Raw genomic sequence first — 21,408 nt, 5'->3', positions numbered from 1 at the left:
CTTTCTCAAGCAGTTGTTAATAACGAACTAGAGTAAATTCACAGACCTGTTTCTTTCTTTTTGTTGGAAAAGCCAGCTGCTTTGGAGGTAAAATATAAGTGGAAAGAGTAAAAGAGTACATAATTTGCCTATTGTAAGTGAAAGTTGGTTACACCTTGTTTTGTGTAAAATTAATGACCTGAATTAACACATTATATAAAAATCCTTTTAACTGTTTGAGACATGATTTTTGTAGTAGTTGCACATTAGATTACAGCAGAGGACTGAAGTAACTACAGCAAGAGTGATCTTTGCATGATAATCTCATTTGCAATGTATTTAAGTGATAACTGTTCCTAAAAGCCTGGTGTGACAGAAGTGTTTGAGCTGTGACTAGAAAGTAGTTTTAGAAGCTTATATTTACAACAAGAGTTGTGCAAGCCAGTTTAAACAGTTTCAGAAAATATTAGTGTAGATGTATGGTGCCTGGTGAAATTGATCTACTTGAGTAGTCAGAACATACTAAATTTCTGATACAGGGGTAGCTTTGAAACTTCTTGTTATTTCTAGAGACAGAATATAATCTGGGATTTTTTCAGGCTGTCATTGTCCCACACATTTATATATTCCGAATATAGATGGTAGTAACAAAAACTCAAACAGCTATGCCCATATTTTTAGGTTACTTGTGAACAAACATAAAAGTTTTGAGATTTATTTATAAGCCATCTACACTCAGTCTCCAAACCAAATGGAAAAGGATGCCTATAAAGTACATTAAAATGGAGTCCCTTGTCTGAACTACAAAGAAAATGCCGAAGTGTAAGGTCAATACCTACCTGGAGATATATTCCAGAGGGCTTATTATACTAAAGTTTAGAAGATTTTACTATTTCCAAGACTCCTGAAACTATTTATCTTAAACTACTACAAAGTACCTATTTTACAGAGAAATACTTACACTTTTTGTTAGAGGCCATAACTTCCTGAGGTATTGTAAATAAAGCCAAGGGGTTTTGAAGTTGGTTTGGGTTTTGGTGTTTTGGTTTTTTTGGTCTTTTTGTTCGTTTTGTTGGGGTTTTTCAGTTGGGTTTGGGGGAGGGTGTTGGGGGGGGTGTTTGGTTTGGGGGTGGATTTTGTGTTTTGGGGTTTTTTGAAGATGCGCTTCAAGTAACAGATATCTGGTATGCCAAAAGTGGTGGAAAGCTGGTAAAATTCAGGTCCTGTTTACAATGCAGTAATCTACAGAAATACTTCTAGTGCCCTTTTAAAGTAGTATGCTAGGTTACACCTTGGAACTGTGCAAAGAACTAAATTAATGAAATTTTGTTTAGAAATGACATTTTGCATGGCGTCAGAGACTCCTAATAGAACAATTTAAAACTAGATTAACATCACTTAACTCGTTTCCTCCACAGGACACTGCAATTGTGCACCCAGTTCCCATAAGAATGACTCCAAGCAAAATCCACATGCAGGAAATGGAGCTTAAAAGAACTGGAAGTGGTAGGATATTCTCTTTTGCTAATTAGGAAAGTTTTTTGAAATTAGAGTTGCCTTTGCTCCCTTAAACATGCTGACTTTTTTCTTAGATGAATATATCTGGAGTTGTAACCAGACTAATTAATGAGATTCTCTGAGTTAAGAATTAGAGTACTGTTCAGATAGGTGCAGAGTTTGAATTGGCCGTTTGCAACTGTGAGGATTTCACCATCTATAGGAGATCATTGCTTGGAGTAGTTTAGGAGCATCATGATATAGCTTTGATTTGGGCCTCCAGGAGAATATCTGAGTTTCGTTATTAAATACAGAAGGAGACTGTGAAGATGGAGAACATAGCCTGCATTGATAAAGCTTGTTCTACTGTGGTCAGAAATACTGCGTTTATTATTTTGAAACTTGACAGCATTTGGGAGTATTGGTAGGCCTTTTCTTCTCTTTATCTTTTTTTTAAAATACTCCTGTCAAATAAGCAAGGCGGTTTGATAATTTTCCTTGAGGAACAGTGGAGTCTCAATTTACAGATGTGTCCCAATATGCCAGTATTTCCTAAAGTCATGTAACTCATGCAGAGTCTTTAGCATATGAGAATAAACAAGTATCCACAACACATTCCTTTTAAAAGTTTCTTAGCCTTGTAAATAGGTAAAGATTCCCAACTCTTAACACTGAGAAATAGAAATAACACTATTACAATGTAAAACGTTGAAGTTAAAATAAATCATACACCAAAAGTGTTAAAATAGAAAAATTTTAGTCTTGAGTACAGCATTTCAGATAAGGGCAGAAAACTGATGTAAAGCTTTGGCATCAGAAGTAAAGGCTGGTTTGAACACATTTGTTTATTAGGGTTGTTTTTCCATCTAGATCATGCTAACCCTACTAGCCCACTACTTGTGAAACCACCTGATCTCCCAGAAGAAAACAAAATGAGTTCATCTGTAAAATTTACACCTGGAAATACAGTTAGTAAGTATCAAAGTACTTTCTGATCTCATTTTTTACTTTATGCAAAATATATATCTGATATATTTCTTCAGTGAATGAAAACTTGCTAGATAACAGAAGCTCTAAAATTATAAACTTATCCTAAGAATAGAGACATTTCTGATATGAAGTATATATTTGAAGTAGTAGGTAAGTTCTGCAGATATAACTGGAGATGTTTTCCTGCCATATGTGTTCAAAAAAAGAAAGTTCATTTTTGTCAGTTCTCTTCCATCATCCTGTTTTCTCTTTTAACCTCAGGATGAGAAATTGAAATGTAAGGAAAGTGGAACTGACTAAGTAGCATTTGATTCTATTTCCTCAGAACCATGTGATAGCAAACATATTTTCTGAAGAGTGAAGACCTGTTGACCACAAAATTTTCAGGCACTTCTCATCTGGTTTAGCTACTAAGAAAGTGCGATAGACTTCTAGGTTTCTTTTCTAGGAACAGCTTTTCAAGTGTTTATTTGCTTCTAACAGCCTTTTAGATTTTTCAGTATCTCCTGTGTCCATTTTGCGTTATTTTGATTAGTCTACTTCTCTAATATGGAGAGAGATCCCAGATTATATGTGGCCTGAATGACTCTTGGGAGTCTGTTTCTGAGATGTTGTTGTTTAAGCTGGGAACTTTTCTTCAGTAACAGTAAGGTATGAAGAACTCATTGAGTCCTTTGTGCAGTATTAAGACAAAAGTGTTCTTGTTGGTTTGTAATATAGGAGTAATTCAGAAGGTGCCTGTTTGCACTGTTTTGTTTTCCTCATGAACTCTGTCTCAGTGGAACACTTCATTCTGAGCAACATCTTGAACCTGTCTCTCTCTTTTCAAGCAGAGCTCTGGTTTTACTAGATAGTTTTGATACAAAAGAAAGAATGAGCAAACATGGTATTTTAGTGGGGAAACTACTACTATATGCAGCATGTAAGGTATGAGAACCCCTCTGTACTCCTTTTTCCTTATCTGAGTATAGCTTAACCTCTGATAAAAGGCCTGTAACTGTAATTATACCAAGAAGTATTCTTCCCTCAGAGAAAGAGTGTAGTGAAATAAAACAAACCTCATTGCAGTATAACATACTGTAATACCTCAATCTGTAGTTATCATGGAATGCCCATCCTTTTTATGAAGAAACAGCTCTTGTCAATATTGGAAGTAATTTGGATAGCTAACACCTTTCAGGCGAATCCTGAAGCAATCATTTAATAAAGCTAACTCTAGAAAATGAATTTTTGATGCTTTAAAAACTACTATAAATCTAACAGGACTTTTTTTTTTTGTGCCGACTCGCTGCCTTGGTAATTGCATTTCTTTATGTTCTTAAGTATCATACTTTAATAGTGTATCTGAGCACCTTCTAAGTTAAATCAGTGACCATGTCTGTAGTGTGCTTCCTTGAGTTATTGAGCTGCACTAATTTTTTCAGTGTTGGCTTTAGTTGCTTACTTTTGTTTAGCTGTGCCAGAATTAATCTGAGAAAAGGGGTCTCAATCTTATATTTAAGCAAGTCTTTCTCCAAGTTGTTTTTCTGGTTTTTTAAATATATATTGCTGGTTTGGAAGTGTTTCATAAATGGATATTCTTAAGAACATTTATTCTGGAATATTTTGTTCTTTTCTGCATTGCACAGAAGAGTACAGATTCCTTAGTGTTTTATTGATCAAAGTTTAAATGCAGGTTAATTATTTTCTCGTAGTCTGCTTTTCATGGATCAATATATTAAAGTAGTATTTGAATGGAGAACCAATGGAGATTTATAAGCATCATCCTTATGTGAAGAAGTTAGCATTTTGTCTTTATTTTGTGTGCTTCACATCAACAATATTTCAGCTTGGAAGTTGTGAATTTGTAAATAGCAGCTCCGAGCTAAGCCAGGAAGCAGGGACAAACTTTTCCATTGTATGAGATAAGAAAGAAGTCAGTAGTCACGGGCACAGCACAGTTGTCTTTCTGTGCAAGTTGTGTGATTTGGAACAAAGAAGAGAGGGTATATAACCTCAGAAAGTGATAACTGGAGAAGTTAGTCAATAATTCTTCTGATTGCTGGACACCCACAGTGTTCAAACTGTTAATATGTAAGTGAAAATAAAAGCAGAAAAAAAGAACTGCTGTTTTCCCAGATTGTTTTAACTTTAAAGCAACAAGCTACTTCATTAGGTCATTAAGGACAACCTGACTGTCATGCTTATGTTACTGGCAATACTGAAGGAGGATTCTGTTTGTTAGATTTAAGATTGTGTTCAAACTCATGAGTTTGGATTAACCAATATTGGTGTAGTATGAAGATTAAATTTCCACAGTGACCATCCTTTGCCTTATATAACCATTGAAGTTGTTTACTGTTCAGATGTATTTGAAATGGGTTTAGAAATACTTCTATTATCAGTGTAAACACAATAGTTTTGTACTGAAATGATGCAAAACTTTTTGGTCCAGAAGGAATTACTCTTCTTTCTTTAGAAGTGTGATTACATGAATTCTTGTTTGACTAGGTTGTATTTCATCCTGAATGGTCTGAGAAATATACCCAGTACTAGAGATGTTTGGACTGGAGGGAGATAATTTCATTTGCCATATAACCAACTTCTGCTTAAAACCTAATTAAAACTTAATTTTCTCATTTTATCCTTGAAAACTTAAATGTTGTCTCAGTAGCCATTTCTTTCTTTTTTTTAAAGAATGTGTATATAGATATATTTTTTTAAGTCTCTGTAGGCCTCATTGAATAGGGACACACCTGTAAACCTGTAAAATAACTTTTAATCTGAAATTAACTTGAAGTAAGGTATTCATCAGCTGACTGCATGGTAAAGGTCTTGAGCCAACTTCACTAGATTAATGTAGCTGCAGTTTTAAGGAAAAAAAATGTAACAGGTAAGAATGTGCCTTGTTGAACAGGAAAGTCATCTCTGCAGGGTTCTCATCTCTGGGTCCTGGTTGATGTGTCTTAACATTTTTTTAAAACTTGATTGTCCTAGTAGCTTAAAGTAGTCCTTTGAGACTGGGTAATTCAGAAAAAAAATCTTAATGTTCTTGAGTAGAATTTTCTTCTTTACTGATAACTAATCAGGTGAGTTTCATTGCTCCAGTGACTTCCCACCTTGAATTGTGCTTTAGCAGTGCTCTGGAATCATCACTTGTGACAAATTATTCTGAGATCCATTTTTCTGTCTACACTCATTCCACACAAATCTTGTGATTTTGGTGAGCCTCCTAATTTCTGGGGAAGAAACCTCAAGCTTTGCACAGCGTTTAAGGGGAAGCTTGTCTTGAAGGAAATTGTCTTTGATGCTGTAATAGCATCTTTCGTTTTTGTAGGTTGCCTTAACCAAAAGCTGAAAGCTTTTAAAAAGATGTAGTCCAAAACAGCTGACCACCAGCCTCAAAGGTACAGAAGCTGCAGCAGTAGCAAAGCTCCTGAGTTCATCTGTGTACCGTACATATCTCTTCCTTTTTCTGTCTTCTGGGGTTGGTGACAATCCTTCAGCACTTCTAAAATCAAGCACATCCTACAAATTTTTTTTTCCCTTGGATATCCCTTGCTTTTGTTGGCTAGATTGTTGAAGTGATAGGATGTCAAGTGTTTAAAAATTATTGCTTATGAAACTTATATTTTGTTTTTTAAATATAATATTATCATTGTTTTATTCTTCAGTATATTCCAGTAGTAACCAACATTGGTTATTGAGGGATGGAAGTTGGTTTGTATTGGATCTGTCAATTATTCAGACTCAAGGATTTTGAATTCTGCCCAGTTGATACCTTACAGGAAGCAATACAAGGACATAAAACTTCTTAAAAGATAAAAATAAAAATTGGATATTTGAAATTATATATTGCCTATATGTGTTAGGGTATATTATTAATGGAAAACAAATATGAAACTTTGTACTTTTTCTTACCAGCAGATGGTTACAGCAGTTCAGACTCCTATACTTCAGATCCAGAGCAAATTGGAAGCACTGTAACGCGGCAAAGGTCAGTAGAGTAGCAACTGGGAAAAAAAAAAGGTGTTTAAAGAAGCCTGTTCTGAGCTTCTGATTGTTTGACAACTAGCTTGTAGAGTGATGGCTAAAGAGACTCAATTTTAACACTTGGGAATCTGGAGTCAGTCTGTTTTCTAATGTCTTAACAATGTATGCTCTTCCTGTTAATGTGAAGTGAAAATTCAAGAACTAATGCAGTCTAAAAAGTTGTTTGGGATTGGCCAATCAAATTAAATTCCACATTCAGTCAGAAATCTAGATAAAGACTTTCCCCTTAACACACAAGGGAATGTATGCACAGGAGATAATGATGTTACTTGAAACCAATTTTTTGTATTTTTAAAAATATCCGTTAGGCATTAATGGAGAGGACCTTGTCACTTTGTAGCATAAAAGAGTAAAACATAAATTAGAAATGTCATTGAAGTAACTCAGTCTCTTTCAATAATGGGCTTTTATGAAGGGCAGTCCCAGACCCACATAAATTAAGGGACTGGAGGAAGCTATGCAAGTGCATAACCAACAACTGCATCATTTGACATAAGACAATGTGTTGTACTAGCTGGTGCTAATTATTCCTATTAAATCTGCCTGCATAGGATTAAAAACCAGCTATGCCATTAGCCACCTTACAATCAGTTTCAGAGGTAAGTTTCAAAACAGAAATAATTAGGGTGACTTCAATAGCAAAGAAAGATTTGCAATTGCCTTTCAGTACTGCAGCTTGAAAACTCCTTTCCTCCATTGTTACTTAATGGCAAATCTGATTCTGTCCTGCTTCTATGTATGTTTTTGCACTATCGACATGATGGTTTCAACATGTTATTCTCTGATTTTGATCTGGGTTCTCTTACAGTGTTTTCTGATTAGTTGCTGCTTTATGGCACAGGTAGCTTCTGTCCAGATCTGGCAATTCTGGCAGTGTCCACCCAAGAAATTTTTTCTCCCACTTCCTCTTTTACTTCCTTCCACTGATATCTCTTCTATCAATTACAATATTATCTATAGAGATGACATTGTCCTTAACCCTACCGTTAGCACAGAATACTACTTGTATTTTCAAAAAGCAAAAACTGTCAAGGCTTTGTCAGATAACACTTCAGAAATGTGCTTAAACCACTTTGTCCCTTTTATATCCTCCTTGTGCCTCTTATACTAGACTAGCTAGAGGGCTGACCCTAGGAGTCAATGTAGTTAGATTTGTATTTCATCAGCTGGAAGGTTATGCTGTGTTACAGAAGCATTGTCCTGGAGAGTGTATTAAGGAAGCAGATTTTTCTATTGCAATAACTCAGTTTTCTATCAGGACTTATACATTCAGCAATTTCAGATTTTGTGTGAAGTTAAGGATCCTCTTACCTCTCCTAGTTTTGTCTTACGATAGTCATAGAAGAATGTTGCAGAAGTTAGTCATAGAGAAGATTTTATCGCTTATTTGAGTTGAATAAAAGAATAGCCGTATTCATGTCAGTGATTCAGTAAATGTGTCTTGCTCAAATTGGACTAGTTAGGAAGCTTCTGCAAGCTGTTTTTAAATGGAAGCTGTACAAAGGTTCTGTATACAATAAACCCCACTTAAAAGGCACTTAGTGCAGTACTTCATCCTTCTATCCTTTGTGCGTGTGCTCGATGAACTTACAACAGGTATCCACTAGATGGTGATCCTACCTAAGAATGAGTTAAAATTTCTGAAGATGCTACCTGCTATATAGATTTGGAAAACTGCAGGCAGAGAATTAAACAGCTATCTCATACACTGAGCTATATCCTTAAACTCAATATACCTGGAGGCAGGTCCCACAGAAATTTAATATTCTTCTTCAGTGACATTGAACTTAACCTGTTTAAAACCTAATCAGAATGTTGACTACGTCTTACGTACTTTGCAGATTATAGTGACTACCATCTGGATGGAATGACCATATTTAGGATTCTCTGTTCATGAACTACGATTTTGCGGGATGTGTATCAAGGTCTTGGTTTCCCAAAGATAAATTACTTGCGGTAATATAAGAATAATTGGGATAACAGAAGTTTAAGTAAATAGAAATACAAAACCATTTGAAATCAAAGAATACTAGAAGTTTAAAACTGATTTTGCAATCTTCAAAATCAATGGCAATCAGGCTCTTTTCCATCTGTTAAACTTCATTTTTTTAAACTGTATACTTTGGAGAACTTTTGAATTTTAGTTCTGTTGTAGCTGCCTAAAATCACTACGGAAGCTTATATGTTTTGCAGATCACATTCGGGAACATCTCCAGATAACACTGCGCCACCGCCACCCCCTCCAAGGCCTCATCCTTCTCATTCTCGCTCATCGTCTTTAGATATGAACAGATCCTTTTCAGTTACCCCAGGTATATATAGTATGCCTAGTGTATATTATTTTTCAGCACATATATTCCTGAAGCAGACAATTTTTTTTGCCTCTCAGGAAAGATTTAGAGTGTGTGTTTAAAACACTGCTTCTGAATGAAAAAGCTGAAAATGTTATCACTCTTCCTATTCGTATTAAAATTTGTACTCCACTTTGCTTAAACGATTTAGAAGTAAGTTCTGAATGCTGGCATTGTAGTCCTTTAGATGAATGTGGGAAGCAAAGTCAGGAAATAACATTTTGGTAGTGTACCCACATGCAGAGAATTGAGTCTGCCAGTAAATTTTCAAGAGGAGTTCTTTTGGTATCAGATGTATTAGAGGTGGGTGTTAAGTATTTCACTTCAGAGGAAATGAACAAAGGTAGTTTCTGATACTTTGCTTAAGGGTTTTTATTGTACTTCTGACTTGTATATTTCAATTCAGGATCATAAATTATGAGAAAATGTTAAGAGCTTATAATGAGGGTAAAAGAACGAAAAGGACTAAGATCAGAAAAGTATGACCATGTGTCTTGTACTTTGAGCTGGAACAAAGGACAAGATCCATGTGCTGATTCCTTGTTTTGTCTGTTTTGCAAATTTGAAAGCAGATGTGCTCAACTTGACAGGTTAATATGTAGGCAAATGCAGGATTTCTCCATGTTGACAAGTCAATAAATTAGCCCTGTAATGGGAAGAGTAACAATCTTGGCCTAACACGGTATCTCTTTTACAGGACAGCAACAGGCTGGAGTTGTTGCCTATCCCCCTGCAGTGCCTCCAAGACCACAGCCTTCACAGGTGGCGATGTCACTTTTGAAAAAAAAAAATCATACTTGATGAATTATTTTTATCTAACTCTGAATTCTAGCTTATTTTTAAAATGAGTAGTATTGCTTGGTAGTTTTTTTTAAACTGCCAGGATGTGAATGATAGCAAAACCTAGACTATAGCCAAAGGTTAGCCTTTCCTGAATAAAGAATTGATTCTGGTAGAACCATGGGAAGCAGTTAAAGTAGAGATTGAGAAGGAATGAGTGGCTCTGGAACTCTGAGTTATATGAAAGAGAGGAGAGTACACTATCACATTTCTTTACCTATCCCTGTATAGCTAACAGGCCATAACACAGACTGTTAGAGCAATCTTTCAAAGCATTGCAAAATAAGTGTGTGTCTTCCATCTGTGTCTGGCACAGGATATAGTTTTACATAACATGCCTGCTCCCGAAAGGAGTGATCCTGCATCTTCCTTTGTCATAGACTTGGTGATCTTTGCAGTCCTGGTCTGAGTCAGTTCAGTTAGCTGATTTGGTAGAAAACAAATCCTGGAAAAGTTGTTTTTTCTTTGTCTCCACCAGCTGAATCCTTCAACTGCTGTGCAAATCTGACATGGGACAGATAAAATTGCTTTTCAGTTGTTTTTCAGCATCAGCTACTTGGTAACTCAGATTCTAACAGCAACTGAAGTCAGTCAATGGATCCAGAAATCTTCTGCAAAGAAGGAGGGTACAGTGACAGGCATATTCCATACAGTGTGATCACATAAGCCTGGTTCCCTATGGAACTAGACCAAAAATCTGTATCGAGCCTGACAGAGCCAAGCTGGACTGTTACAGCAGAAACATCTACTGTCCAATGTGTCTAGATAGTCCTACAGTGTATCCATCTTTAGTCTCACTGAGTAATAGCATATCTGATTGAACTTCCTTTTTCTCTTAAATATTTCTCTATTTGTATAAACGTGGAATGTGGTCGGTCTGTCTGTGTCTTGGATGAGATGCACTTTGTCCTACTGACAGGACATGAATTTTTGTCCACTAAAAAAGCAAATAATCTTTAACATTCTGTCATAAACTGTTGTTTGGCAAGATTCTTTGCATTAAATAACTGTTAAGAACAATATCACTAAGTATTTTTGTTACTTTATTGCAGGGTGCAGGTCCTCATGTGCATCGCCCAGCAGATGCTGAAGGCCTAATAGCTCATACCAGTACCTCACCTCAACAAATACCAGAACAGCCAAATTTTGCAGACTTCAGCCAGTTTGAGGCATTTGCTGTTTCAGGTGTAAACAAAGAGGAAGATGATGAAATTGAAACACACTCAGAAGTCCTGCAGGTGAGCGGAAGTGAAGATCTTGTTGAGCAATTGACACTGCCAACAGTTATGAGACTTTGTTAAAACCTACTTCTGCTGTTTGAACTCAGTGGGGGTTTGTTATAGTGTCCCAATCCATTGCAAGAAAGCAATTACATTAGACACTGCCACACTTATTTAGTAACTGCTAAACACCTAGGCAGAAGAAATTATTTTGTTCTCAGATCTTGACTGTAATTTAAAAGATTTTGTATTTAACATATATGTGCACAACGTAATTGTGTTGGTGCATTCAAGACTTAGCACAGGCAAAACTTTTTTTCTGCTCGCTCTTCCAGCCTTCCAAATGCTTACTGGTAAGTTTTAAAGTAGTCTGTCTTAATAAATGAGGTGACTGTCAAGTAATGTAAACATCTGCTAAAACTCCAGTAATTTGGTGTTGTTCAAAGCCATTGGACAAACAGCTAAAGTGACTAGAGCTCTGGCATCCTTCTATAATAGATCATTAGAGATGGTTACAAAACCTTGTTTTCCTGCTACAGACACAGGACTTAAAAGTTTGGAAGCCTCATGGTTTATTCCTGTTAATGTCATAATAGCTTACTGCTGTTATATGAATTACTTAACGTTTTCCTTTTGTAATTTGTAGGCTTCATCCGGATTGTAAGTTCTTTGGGGCACTTCTGCATCCTTAGTTGCAAAAGTACCTGTGGTGCTTTAAAGTTCTTCCAGCTATCAGCAGCATGTTCTTGCTTCGTTTAATCAGGAAGGTCAATGATGTAGAACCATTTGAGCACTCTCTATGTACCTCGTAGCAGTATCAGCTGTGTTAGCTTAAGTTGCTGCTGAAAACTGCTTAAGTTAAGCTTGCTGATTGTTTTGCATTGAGGTGGATGGGGAACAGTTGCATTGTGTTCTGCTGAAGGGATTAACCTTTGGCAGTAACAGATAATGGTGGTAATGTAATAACAGAAACAGCTGTAGCAGTTTCTCATCGGGCCACAGCTGCTTTTGTACTATACAGTGCCTCATAACATTGGGGATTTGACTTTATTCAGAGGACTTCCAACATCCGGAGTACAATTCTTGAAGGCAGGGTACTTTCAAATAACTACTTCCGTCTTTTTTTCATAGTGATTTTAGATTTTGTATCAAATCTTAATTTCTGTATCAAAAGACAGGTCTGAGTATTGATTCTGGAAGGACAGCTTTTTACTATTCTGTAAGCTGTTCCCAGGGCAAAACAGTGTGTGTGACCTAGATGATCACAAAAATGATGCAAGGGCTGGAACCTCTCCTACAAGGACAGGCTGAGAGAGTTGGGGTTGTTCAGCCTGGAGAAAAGGTGGCTCTGGGGAGACCTTATTGCAGCCTTTCAGGACTTAAAGGGGGACTGTAGGAAAGATGGGGGCAACCTCTTCAGCAAGGCCTGTTGTGACAGGACAAGGGATAATGGTTTTAAACTAAAAGAGGGCAGATTTAGACTGGATATAAGGAAGACTTTTTTTTTTTACAATGAAGGTGGTGAAGCGCTGAAACGGATTGCCCAGAGAGGTGGCAGCTGCCACATCCCTAGAAACATTCCAGGTCAGATTTGACAGGGCTCTGAGCAACCTGGGGTAGCTGAAGATGTCCCTGCTCACTGCAGGGGAGTTGGACTAGATGGCCTTTAAAGGTCCCTTTCAACTTAAACCATTCTGTGATTCTGAGATAATTTTAGATGGTTTTGCTCCAAAGCAGGTATTGTTGTACTCCAGTCTGTGATTCTAAAGAAGACTTAAACTGAAACTGGAATTTTAGGTGTTAACTGTATTCATGTATGAGAAACAAGCATGTTCTACTTATTCCAACTGTTGCTGAATGAAATATTTGTTAAGAAGTAGTTTTCTAACTACTATAGTTTATATCTCTTCAGGTTGAAAAGCCGTCTGATTCTGCAAGTTCTCTTAGAGTTGCCAAAGCAGATGGAAGAGTTGAAGACAAAGCACCTGCTAATGTCCCCACTAGTGCGGTATGCAAAGTACACTTGGAAGGAGAGTGCATGATGTATATGAAATTATACAACTGTTGATTTGCAACAGCAACTTCATACGCTTCTGCTTGAACCCAGTTTTCTTAGGTCCAATATGTGCTGGAAATAGGCATGTGTGGTGAATTTTTGCATCAGATATTCATGACTAGCTTTATTCTTGAGATAGCAGAAAATTAATATATTTAAGTGTTCAAACTTTTGAAACAGAGCAAAACGTTTAGTGCGGAACTTGGTTAACAGTAGCTTCTTTTTTGTTAGACACACAGTTACTGGGGGGAAAGCGGCTCTGAGATGTTGTGTATTTGCAGTTGTCTGTGTACCATGGTGTTTTTGCTTGCAGTTCTTTGTCAGTGCATAGCAACTTACTCCCCTTTCACCAGGGGGTAGGATTTAGCACTTACATTTTGGGTTTTTTCAGACCATATGAGAATTCAGCTAGATGTCCATCAAACTATCTGAAAGGTTGTAAATTCATTTAACTCAGTAACTGATTTTAAGAGTATGTAACACAAATTAGGAGGTTATAATCCAAGTAAAATACAGCTTGTGCGGATTGATAGGCTGTTTTCCTCTTCAGGGTAAAGGCACTACCCCACTTGCTCCACCACCAAAGCCTATTCGCAGAAGATTAAAATCAGAAGATGAGCTAAGACCTGAAGCTGAGGAACATACACAGAAAACAGGTGTCATAGCTGCTGTTCTTGCTTCACAGCCATCTATTCCTAGGTAACCCAAGAAGTGTATAAACTGTTACTGGAAAGTTTACGTTTAAACAGCATACATGCTTTCTGTTTTAGGAGTTGCAAACAACTTCAATGTGTTTGAATTAGATTAACAGTTTAAAGGTGTTTTGCTGTTAAACAAGATTATCCCAAAGCCTCTACTACTGAGAGACCTTTTAGAGATCTTTAATTTTGAGTGTGAACTCTTAACTTCTGCAAGTATGTTAGTAATAAATGGTGGAATTATTAAGATGCAGTGTTTGATTTTTAAATAATGGCTGCAATGAACAGTCTGTGTCCTAGCATGAAAGTAGACTATTACATCAGTCACTTTGAGGTAAATGAATGTGGTGTGATGTGTTGGAACTTTGGAAAATTGATCACAAGTTCTTAAAATGTCCTTCTTTTGGTGTTTCATTGAAACCAAGTTTATGTGGCTTTCATGCAAAGAAAGTTGAGCCAGGTAGAAGGGGGAAAATTAACAGTGTAACAAGTTTAAAAAAAAAAAAGAGGGACTATAAATGAGATATTCAGCTAACCAATGAAATGACTTGTTACAACACTTCCAATATATTCTCAGATCAGTGGGGAAAGACAAGAAGGCAATTCAGGCATCAATCAGACGTAACAAGGAAACCAACACTGTTTTGGCCAGATTGAATAGTGAACTACAGCAGCAACTAAAGGTAATTCCATAATCTTTGTCTGTTTAAGAGAAGAGCCTGAGAGGGCGAGATGTAAATGATGCACAGTAACCAATGATAGAGATAGTAGAGGATAATTGATATTAAATATTTAGTTGTTTTTATAGATCATAGAATATACCTAATTGTGACAAGCTTTGTGAAATTTAAAAGGACACTCTTACTACTACAAAACAGTTTTCAAAGTATTGATTTTCTTTCAGCTACAGTAAAAAAAGCAAAAATCTTAATGTTAATAATTTGGGATAGCTGTTGTGGTCATCAGATACTTTAAAAGCAATGTTGAGAAGGGCAACTGAAGCCACCTCCTTTCTGAAAGAAAAAGCAAATGTTAGTCTTAATAAAATTACGAATATTTTTATCCTGATATAATAACCTGGAATACAAAATTTACAGCTTAAAAACAACAATAGTCATCTGTTTTATCTAGGTCAGCTGTTATCATTTTAGATTTATCTGCAGGCACCATCTTAACATCTTTCTCTTGCCATCTTTCTTACCTTAAGATATCTAATTTCAATTAACAAGTTAATAAAAAAAAATCTTAGATATAAACATGAATTAATGTGGTACACTCTACACTGGAAGATAGGCCATTTTGTAAGCTATCAAGCCTGAATTTCACTTGTTACTGTTTGAGAGTCAAAGTGGGTAAAATTCACATAAGAAGAAAAACTGGGGGACAATGTGAATTTCAAATCCTTTAACTGAGATGAGAGCTTTCACCCCCGTAACATTTTAGACTTCATTTGAAAATATTATAGTTGGCTTTGCAGCTGGTTATAACTTTGTGGTTTTGAGTGATATGAAAGGAATGAAGAAATACTCAGTAGCTTCATCTTTCAGGAGAGTGTTGATTTCTGTTTATGAGTAATTACTAGCTAGCCAGTCTTCTATTCCGATTATGGGAAGAAGAGTTTTCTGGATTCTAGAAAAGACCTGGACATTAGTTCTCAAAACGGAAGCTGACATTTACCAGTTTTGATTGCATGAGGAAATTTTTAGTATTCATTCTCTGTGGACAGTCAGTAGAAAAATCTTTCTTTTGTAGGATGTTCTTGAAGAGAGAATCTCCCTGGAAGTCCAACTGGAACAACTTCGACCTTTCTCTCACCTCTAAGCCTACTGCCGTTAACTGTGAATTTACTAATTTTGAAAAGGGTATTGGTTTCAAAGCCTATTTAAAGATCCATGCATCTAGCTCAGTGCACTGTATTCTACATTAAATGTTGTGGTTCTGTTTTGTCAATTTGTCCACTTTTGTATTTAAGTATTTTAATTTCAGTACAGAGAAAAAAAAAACTTTCTCCTTGAATGTGACACTGCCTCTCACATCATTTTCTGTGGGCATCTGTGATCTTTGTTGGACTTGAGTTTGTAGAGTTTGTCGCCAAAATTTCCAACTGGAATTTTTCAGTGGTTTTTTTCCCATTGAAACATCTTTGCAGAAGAGGATTGCTAATCAGTTGACTTTAAACTTTAAGCACATAAACTCTTCTTTCGCTGTGGCATTTATTTTTATTGTGCCAGAAAAGAGAAAAAGTAGTACTCTGTCATCAGCCAATGTTACTTCCCAAGCTGCCTTTCACAATTGGAAAGCTGTTCACAGTTCTAGAAAGCCTGCCTCTTTGCAATAAACCAACTTATTTCAGGTTGACAGAGTTCTTGCAGGCTGTTTGCCGTGTCAACTGGATTTGATTTTGTTGCATACATTATAGAGTATGTAACCACAGATTGCCAGGTGTTCACGTTTTATCCATTCATGATCCTGATTCAGCCGCATGCATATAAAGATTTATGATGCAATTGGTAGTCTACCAAACAGATCTTTTTCAGTCCTCCCTTTTGTGAAAAGCTGGGTGTGAATCCCCAACATACCAGTTACACATTACCTAAGCACCACCTGTAATTGCATGTTTCACACATTACCTTTTAATAACAGATCACATCCACCAGTCTTCACTATAACAAATTGTATTGTCAAGTAATGTGTCAATACCTCTATGAACTTCTAATTCCCAGCAAAAAAAAAAAAAACCAACAAAAACCAAAACCAAAAAAATGAACGGTTTTCTTAGGAATTCTGGGGTACCTTCTGTCATCTTGTTTCCAGGCCTTATTTCTCTGGCATATAGACAGGCTTCACTATTAACAAAGTTCCCTGAGTGTATCCTGCTATTCAGGTTGATGTACTGTATTAGGATTTGTTGTATATTGTATGATACACACCTTTTGATCTCATATGTAAATTTGCATTAATTGCTGACTAACAGCAGATATTCTATTTAATGGCTTCTTCTGGCTGTGGGATCATAGATGTTTAACTGCATGGATGTATCTCTGCAGAATCAGAACTAGCAATTGTGTGATTTTTACACCAATAAAACAGCACAATATTTTAATTTTGTTGATTCATCTTTACCTGGGAACTGAAACACATTCAAATAGAGGGGAGGGTTTTATTGCAGGTGTGCAGGGAATTTTTTGTAATTTTGTGGCATGTACGAGAAAGTTGATCATAATCCCTTGACCATTTTCTTCTCTCATTTTTTAGCTGTTGGTCAGAAGTGATCAAATTCTCTTGGTAATCTGTGGCTATACTCCTTTTGTATCCCCCTATAAGAAAATTTAATATAGTTGTAACTTCTAAAAAGTAAATAGTAGTAGTGACTTGGGTCAAAGAAATGTATTGTTCTTTAGTCTTCATTTCTGATTCGATTTCATTTAGAGTACCTTTGAAAACGAAAACTAAATGGATCACCTTGTTAGCAGTCCTTACCATCACTGTCTCACTTCTATGCTTAAATTAAATTCTCTTAACATGTGCTTCCCTTACAAAAGGATAGCTCAAGTCAGATTTTTCCACTGGATATGCTGTTTGTAAGGTGAAAAAGTAGTTCTCTTTTTTTTGTTAACCATAATTATCCAATCTGTATATGATAATTTTTATTATAACTATTCCAACATTTTTTTAAATGTCATGGAAGTGTTGCGATGGCTTGTGTATATAATCCAAAGCAAAATTCCCTGGTGTGAAAGACATTAATTTCATAGTTGCGTGAAAAGAAGATACTTTCTATTTGCATGTTAATGGATTAAGAAACAATAGGTAAATGGGCACAATTGTTACATACAAATTGCATTTCAACTATGTCTTGCCAATTAGTAGGTAAAGTGCAAGACACTGACCTTAAAAAAATAAGATATAACCAGGGAAATGAAAAAAAAACCACCCACCCAAAACAACAACAACAACAAAAAAAACCCAAAACAAAACTAAAACTTAAGTTGGTAACTAGTCACTACTATTATAACTGCCAAGTAGCAAGAACAGTGTTTAAAAAAGTGTCAGTCACTGTAGTCAAAGAATGTTGATTTCAAACCAACTGTATCTTGTCCATAGTTTATTTTAAAGTTAAATACACATTTTAAAATAGAACTATTTTCATAATATTTAAGTATTACGCCTGTTTATAGCACCAGGGCTCTTAAATCAGAATTTAACATTTTAAGCTTAAATGTAAAAAGCCTTTTACATTCAAATGTGACATGTACATATAAATTTCTGTAACATCCATATCTTTCTAATAGAATGACAAGTTAGCATGTCAAATGAAGAACTTAGGCAATCTGAACATTTTTGTGTCTTGCAAACAAGTCTATTTTTAAGAATTTTTGTGGATTACTTTTAATGCATCACTCAGTATGTTTCAAACCAGTTTTTCATGATCAGAAGAGCTTGTAGCTGAAAAACTGCTTCTGTCTTAAGAACATCACTGCCAATGATGTTCAGAAGTTACCTCACTTAGTAACGTAACCCAACTTTAATTCCTTATAAAATTACTTCCCTATCTTCTCCATTTGTTTGATCTTGATCCAACTACTTGATGCATTCTTTTTTTATGGGCTTAGATTGTGAGCTCTTTGGGGCAAGGACTTATGTACCATACAAGAGATGTGCTCTCTATATTGCAAGTGTAAATTTAGACTAGTAAATAGTATGGAGTGTGACTCATGTACCCAGCTAGGATGGATGGACAGCAGCATGCATTTCTGAAACACCTGCAAGATGTGTTTCTTTGGACTTTGTGGTTGGAGGAGTGTCTCTCTGTCTCACTTGATTTGCATTTCCTTTGTTTCTCCTACTAATGTGCCTCTTTCTTCATTCCACCTGCTTTGGAGTTGTTTTTCTCTCTCCCTTCATTGCCTACCTTTGGACTGCAGAGAAGACTTCCAAACTGCAAAGGTAAAAAGCTGGAAAGACACTTTCTTTGAGCAGTATTTTAAGTCTATCCAATGTAAGCTAGTATTTTCAATTTTTTTTTGTACTTCATGCCCCTCATTTTACTTGCAATTGTATAGTACATGAACTAGAGGATCTCTTATTACTGAAAATGTCTTATGTGGGATAAACAAAGTTGAGGTTATAAAAACTTAAAACTAAAGAAAATAAACCTGCGGCATTGTTTCCTGTGTGAGATGTCTCTGTCCCTTATGGATGGGATGTGATGTGTTTCCGCTCGACGTTTCGGGCAAAGTTGAGTTACTCTCCAGGTTCGGCTATGCATAGAGTTTGTCTCTAAATGCAACTTTAGAGATGACCTGGTCTGATTCGCTTAAAAAAAAACCAAAACCACTAATGACAAACAAAATCACTGTTTCCTGACTCATTCTAATCTTAGTTTGTAGTAGAATGTAGTTTCTTGAAATGGTAATACATTACAAAAACATGTTACTTCCAAGTGAGTAATAACAATGCAATTGTTGCTCTGTGTGGAAGATTAAAAAAACACTTGTGTATTTTAAACAAAATTTGTATGCTTTAGTTGCTTAGGACTTCACCAAGTCATCCATGTGCAGTTGAGTATTCCGTTATACCCCCCAGAGTTCCATTTTTTGAGAAGTACAACTTAATTTCATAAGCAGAATTCCAGCATGTTTTGCCATGCATATTGATGTACTAGTCATAATACAGCTCTCTAGAAGAAAGCACATGAAAACAAAGGACTTTATTCTCTATTAACAAAAATATTCTAGGTGTTATGTTCTCATAATAGGCTTTGAAAACAACTAACTAGTGGTTGTATAGGAATAATGTTAAAAAGGTCTATAGACTAACAACCAAACGGGATTATACAGTATTGTCCTGATAATTAGTACCCAAGCAACATATAAACCCTTTTTCCCACAGGAGTCTTTGAATCAATTGCTTTTCAAAATTCAGTTATCTGTTTGGGAGGAGGGTTTAATACTCTGTAATTTCAGTAATATTTCTTTAAATTGGCAAAATGGGCTTTAAAGGTGCAATTCCTGCTTTAAAGCTAGATTGTACGGTAATTGTACCTAAAGTGTACACTGCTGATTGTACACTAATTGTACCTAGTTGTACATTAAGTGTACTCCAAAGTGATTTTCTTTCCAGCTTGCTGCTATGTAGGTATTTGATGTCTTGCATTTAAGTTATTGTCAGAAACAGTCCTTGTTTCATTATCATACTCAAACTCAGAATTGTAACTCTCAAACACTAAGTTTGTGGTCTCACAGCTTATATCCAAAGTTTTAAGGTGACTGTTAGTACTATTTGTCACACTTTGCCACCACAGTGTAGCACAGAAAGCTATGTGAATTCTCTTCCACCTCTGGTAGGATATGTTCTTGACACTTTCACTCTTCACAGATATTAAGAATACATCTAATCTGGAAGCAGTTGGAATTACTCTGTCGTTTTGACTGGTTTGATTATGACTGACCTAGGAAATGACCAAACCATAATAAATACTGAAAGCAGTTTAAACTGACAGTCAGTGGTGTGTTAATGAAAAACTGAATTCTAGCAATACCGCAGTTGAACCTTACATGACTGGAGTGTTTGTTTCCCAGTCTATTGAGGAGCTCACAGAGACAGAGATATATCCTGCTCTATGGTTATGGCATTTAACTGCTGTGGAATTCAGCACTCTGTATGGACTGCCGTTGTACCTTATTTTGCACATCTTGAACTGATGTAAAGCTTGAGTTCAGTCTGAGTATGAAAATACAGTCTGTTTCAAGAAAAAGATTATGAAAGGAATTTATAGGAAGTTGTAATTCAGCATATCTTATCAGAAAACGCAGAGGTGGTGTGCCTCCAATTTTGACTTGTCTCTTCTGTTACTTATCCCTGCCTTTGGAAGAAGAATGCTGCAATTTACAACAGACCCTTCTCGAGCTTCAATGCCGTTGTCCTTCACTGCCCTCATGAAGGAACTTGGTCGTCTGCTTTCTGATAGGAGGAATCAGGAGGTTGTAGAAGAATCAAGAGGCCCTTTTGCTGTGGAAGGGTACTTGAAAGGAATATATTACTTGGTTTGCTCTGCACTTTGAGGATAAAGTAGTGTTGAAGCAAGAGAATTCCTGTGGAAAAGCAGTATTAATTCACATGTCATTTTATCAAAATTAAGAGGCTGATCATTTTGATGGATTTTATGGTTTCTGCCACAGGTGGACTCACTAACCAAGAAACATGCTAAAATTGATAGTCTCTTAGACCTTTTCATGCCAAAAGTATCAAATGTTATTTTGTGAATGGTTTTTCTGTCCTTTTCTCCTGTAGCCTTTCCAAACAATGGAATCCCTTGAAATTTTAAAGCTTTATTTTTGCAAATAACTGTGCATGTAGGAAAACTTTTGTTCCACTTCTGGAGAAAAATTTTATCCATTGATTTAAGTAGGGTTGCATTTCCACTGTCACATCTCAAGACTGCCCTGATCTGAATTAATACAAAATGAGTACTGCCAGAAATTGAACTGAAAATAGATATGATGTTGATTCCAAGCTAGAATTTTGGGTTTAAAATTTTGATAAAGATGGCATTATGATGTATTTTATGTATTATTTTATATTTGTGGCCTCATATTTGAAAGCCAACAGTAACGATAAGAGAAAAATGGGGGCAAATAGATGGAATGCTGGATCCAAAGGAAGCTTGCAATTGTGTATATCAGTATCTATAGATGTAGTGCTATTGTCCAGCTCATGTACTTGATACTATGTGCTTAATTACA

The 21,408-nt window shown here is 36.0% G+C and overlaps 1 protein-coding gene across 18 annotated transcripts in view; it reads left to right on the top strand.

Moving 5' to 3' along the window:
• The window catches only part of REPS1 (RALBP1 associated Eps domain containing 1), a 70,717-nt gene extending 51,878 nt beyond the window's left edge, over positions 1 to 18,839 (top strand). For 8 of the 18 annotated variants that reach the window (XM_075087769.1, XM_075087767.1, XM_075087770.1 and 5 more), the window contains 10 exons: positions 1,398 to 1,485; positions 2,347 to 2,448; positions 6,370 to 6,442; positions 8,692 to 8,810; positions 9,547 to 9,611; positions 10,742 to 10,927; positions 12,822 to 12,917; positions 13,516 to 13,664; positions 14,241 to 14,346; positions 15,416 to 18,839. In XM_075087769.1, the coding sequence (XP_074943870.1) occupies positions 1,398 to 1,485; positions 2,347 to 2,448; positions 6,370 to 6,442; positions 8,692 to 8,810; positions 9,547 to 9,611; positions 10,742 to 10,927; positions 12,822 to 12,917; positions 13,516 to 13,664; positions 14,241 to 14,346; positions 15,416 to 15,484 (1,053 nt within the window). In that variant the 3' untranslated portion in view covers positions 15,485 to 18,839. The remainder of the gene's footprint in view (positions 1 to 1,397; positions 1,486 to 2,346; positions 2,449 to 6,369; positions 6,443 to 8,691; positions 8,811 to 9,546; positions 9,612 to 10,741; positions 10,928 to 12,821; positions 12,918 to 13,515; positions 13,665 to 14,240; positions 14,347 to 15,415) is intronic. The other 10 variants (XM_075087771.1, XM_075087768.1, XM_075087766.1 and 7 more) reach the window with 3 other exon arrangements.
• The last annotated feature ends 2,569 nt before the right edge of the window (positions 18,840 to 21,408 follow it).

The sequence above is a fragment of the Phalacrocorax aristotelis genome, chromosome 3 (genome assembly GCF_949628215.1).
Source record: "Phalacrocorax aristotelis chromosome 3, bGulAri2.1, whole genome shotgun sequence".
NCBI classification, from domain to species: Eukaryota; Metazoa; Chordata; class Aves; order Suliformes; family Phalacrocoracidae; genus Phalacrocorax; species Phalacrocorax aristotelis.
Note: the sequence above shows the minus strand (reverse complement) of the source record. Positions and strands in the feature narration are given on the sequence as shown.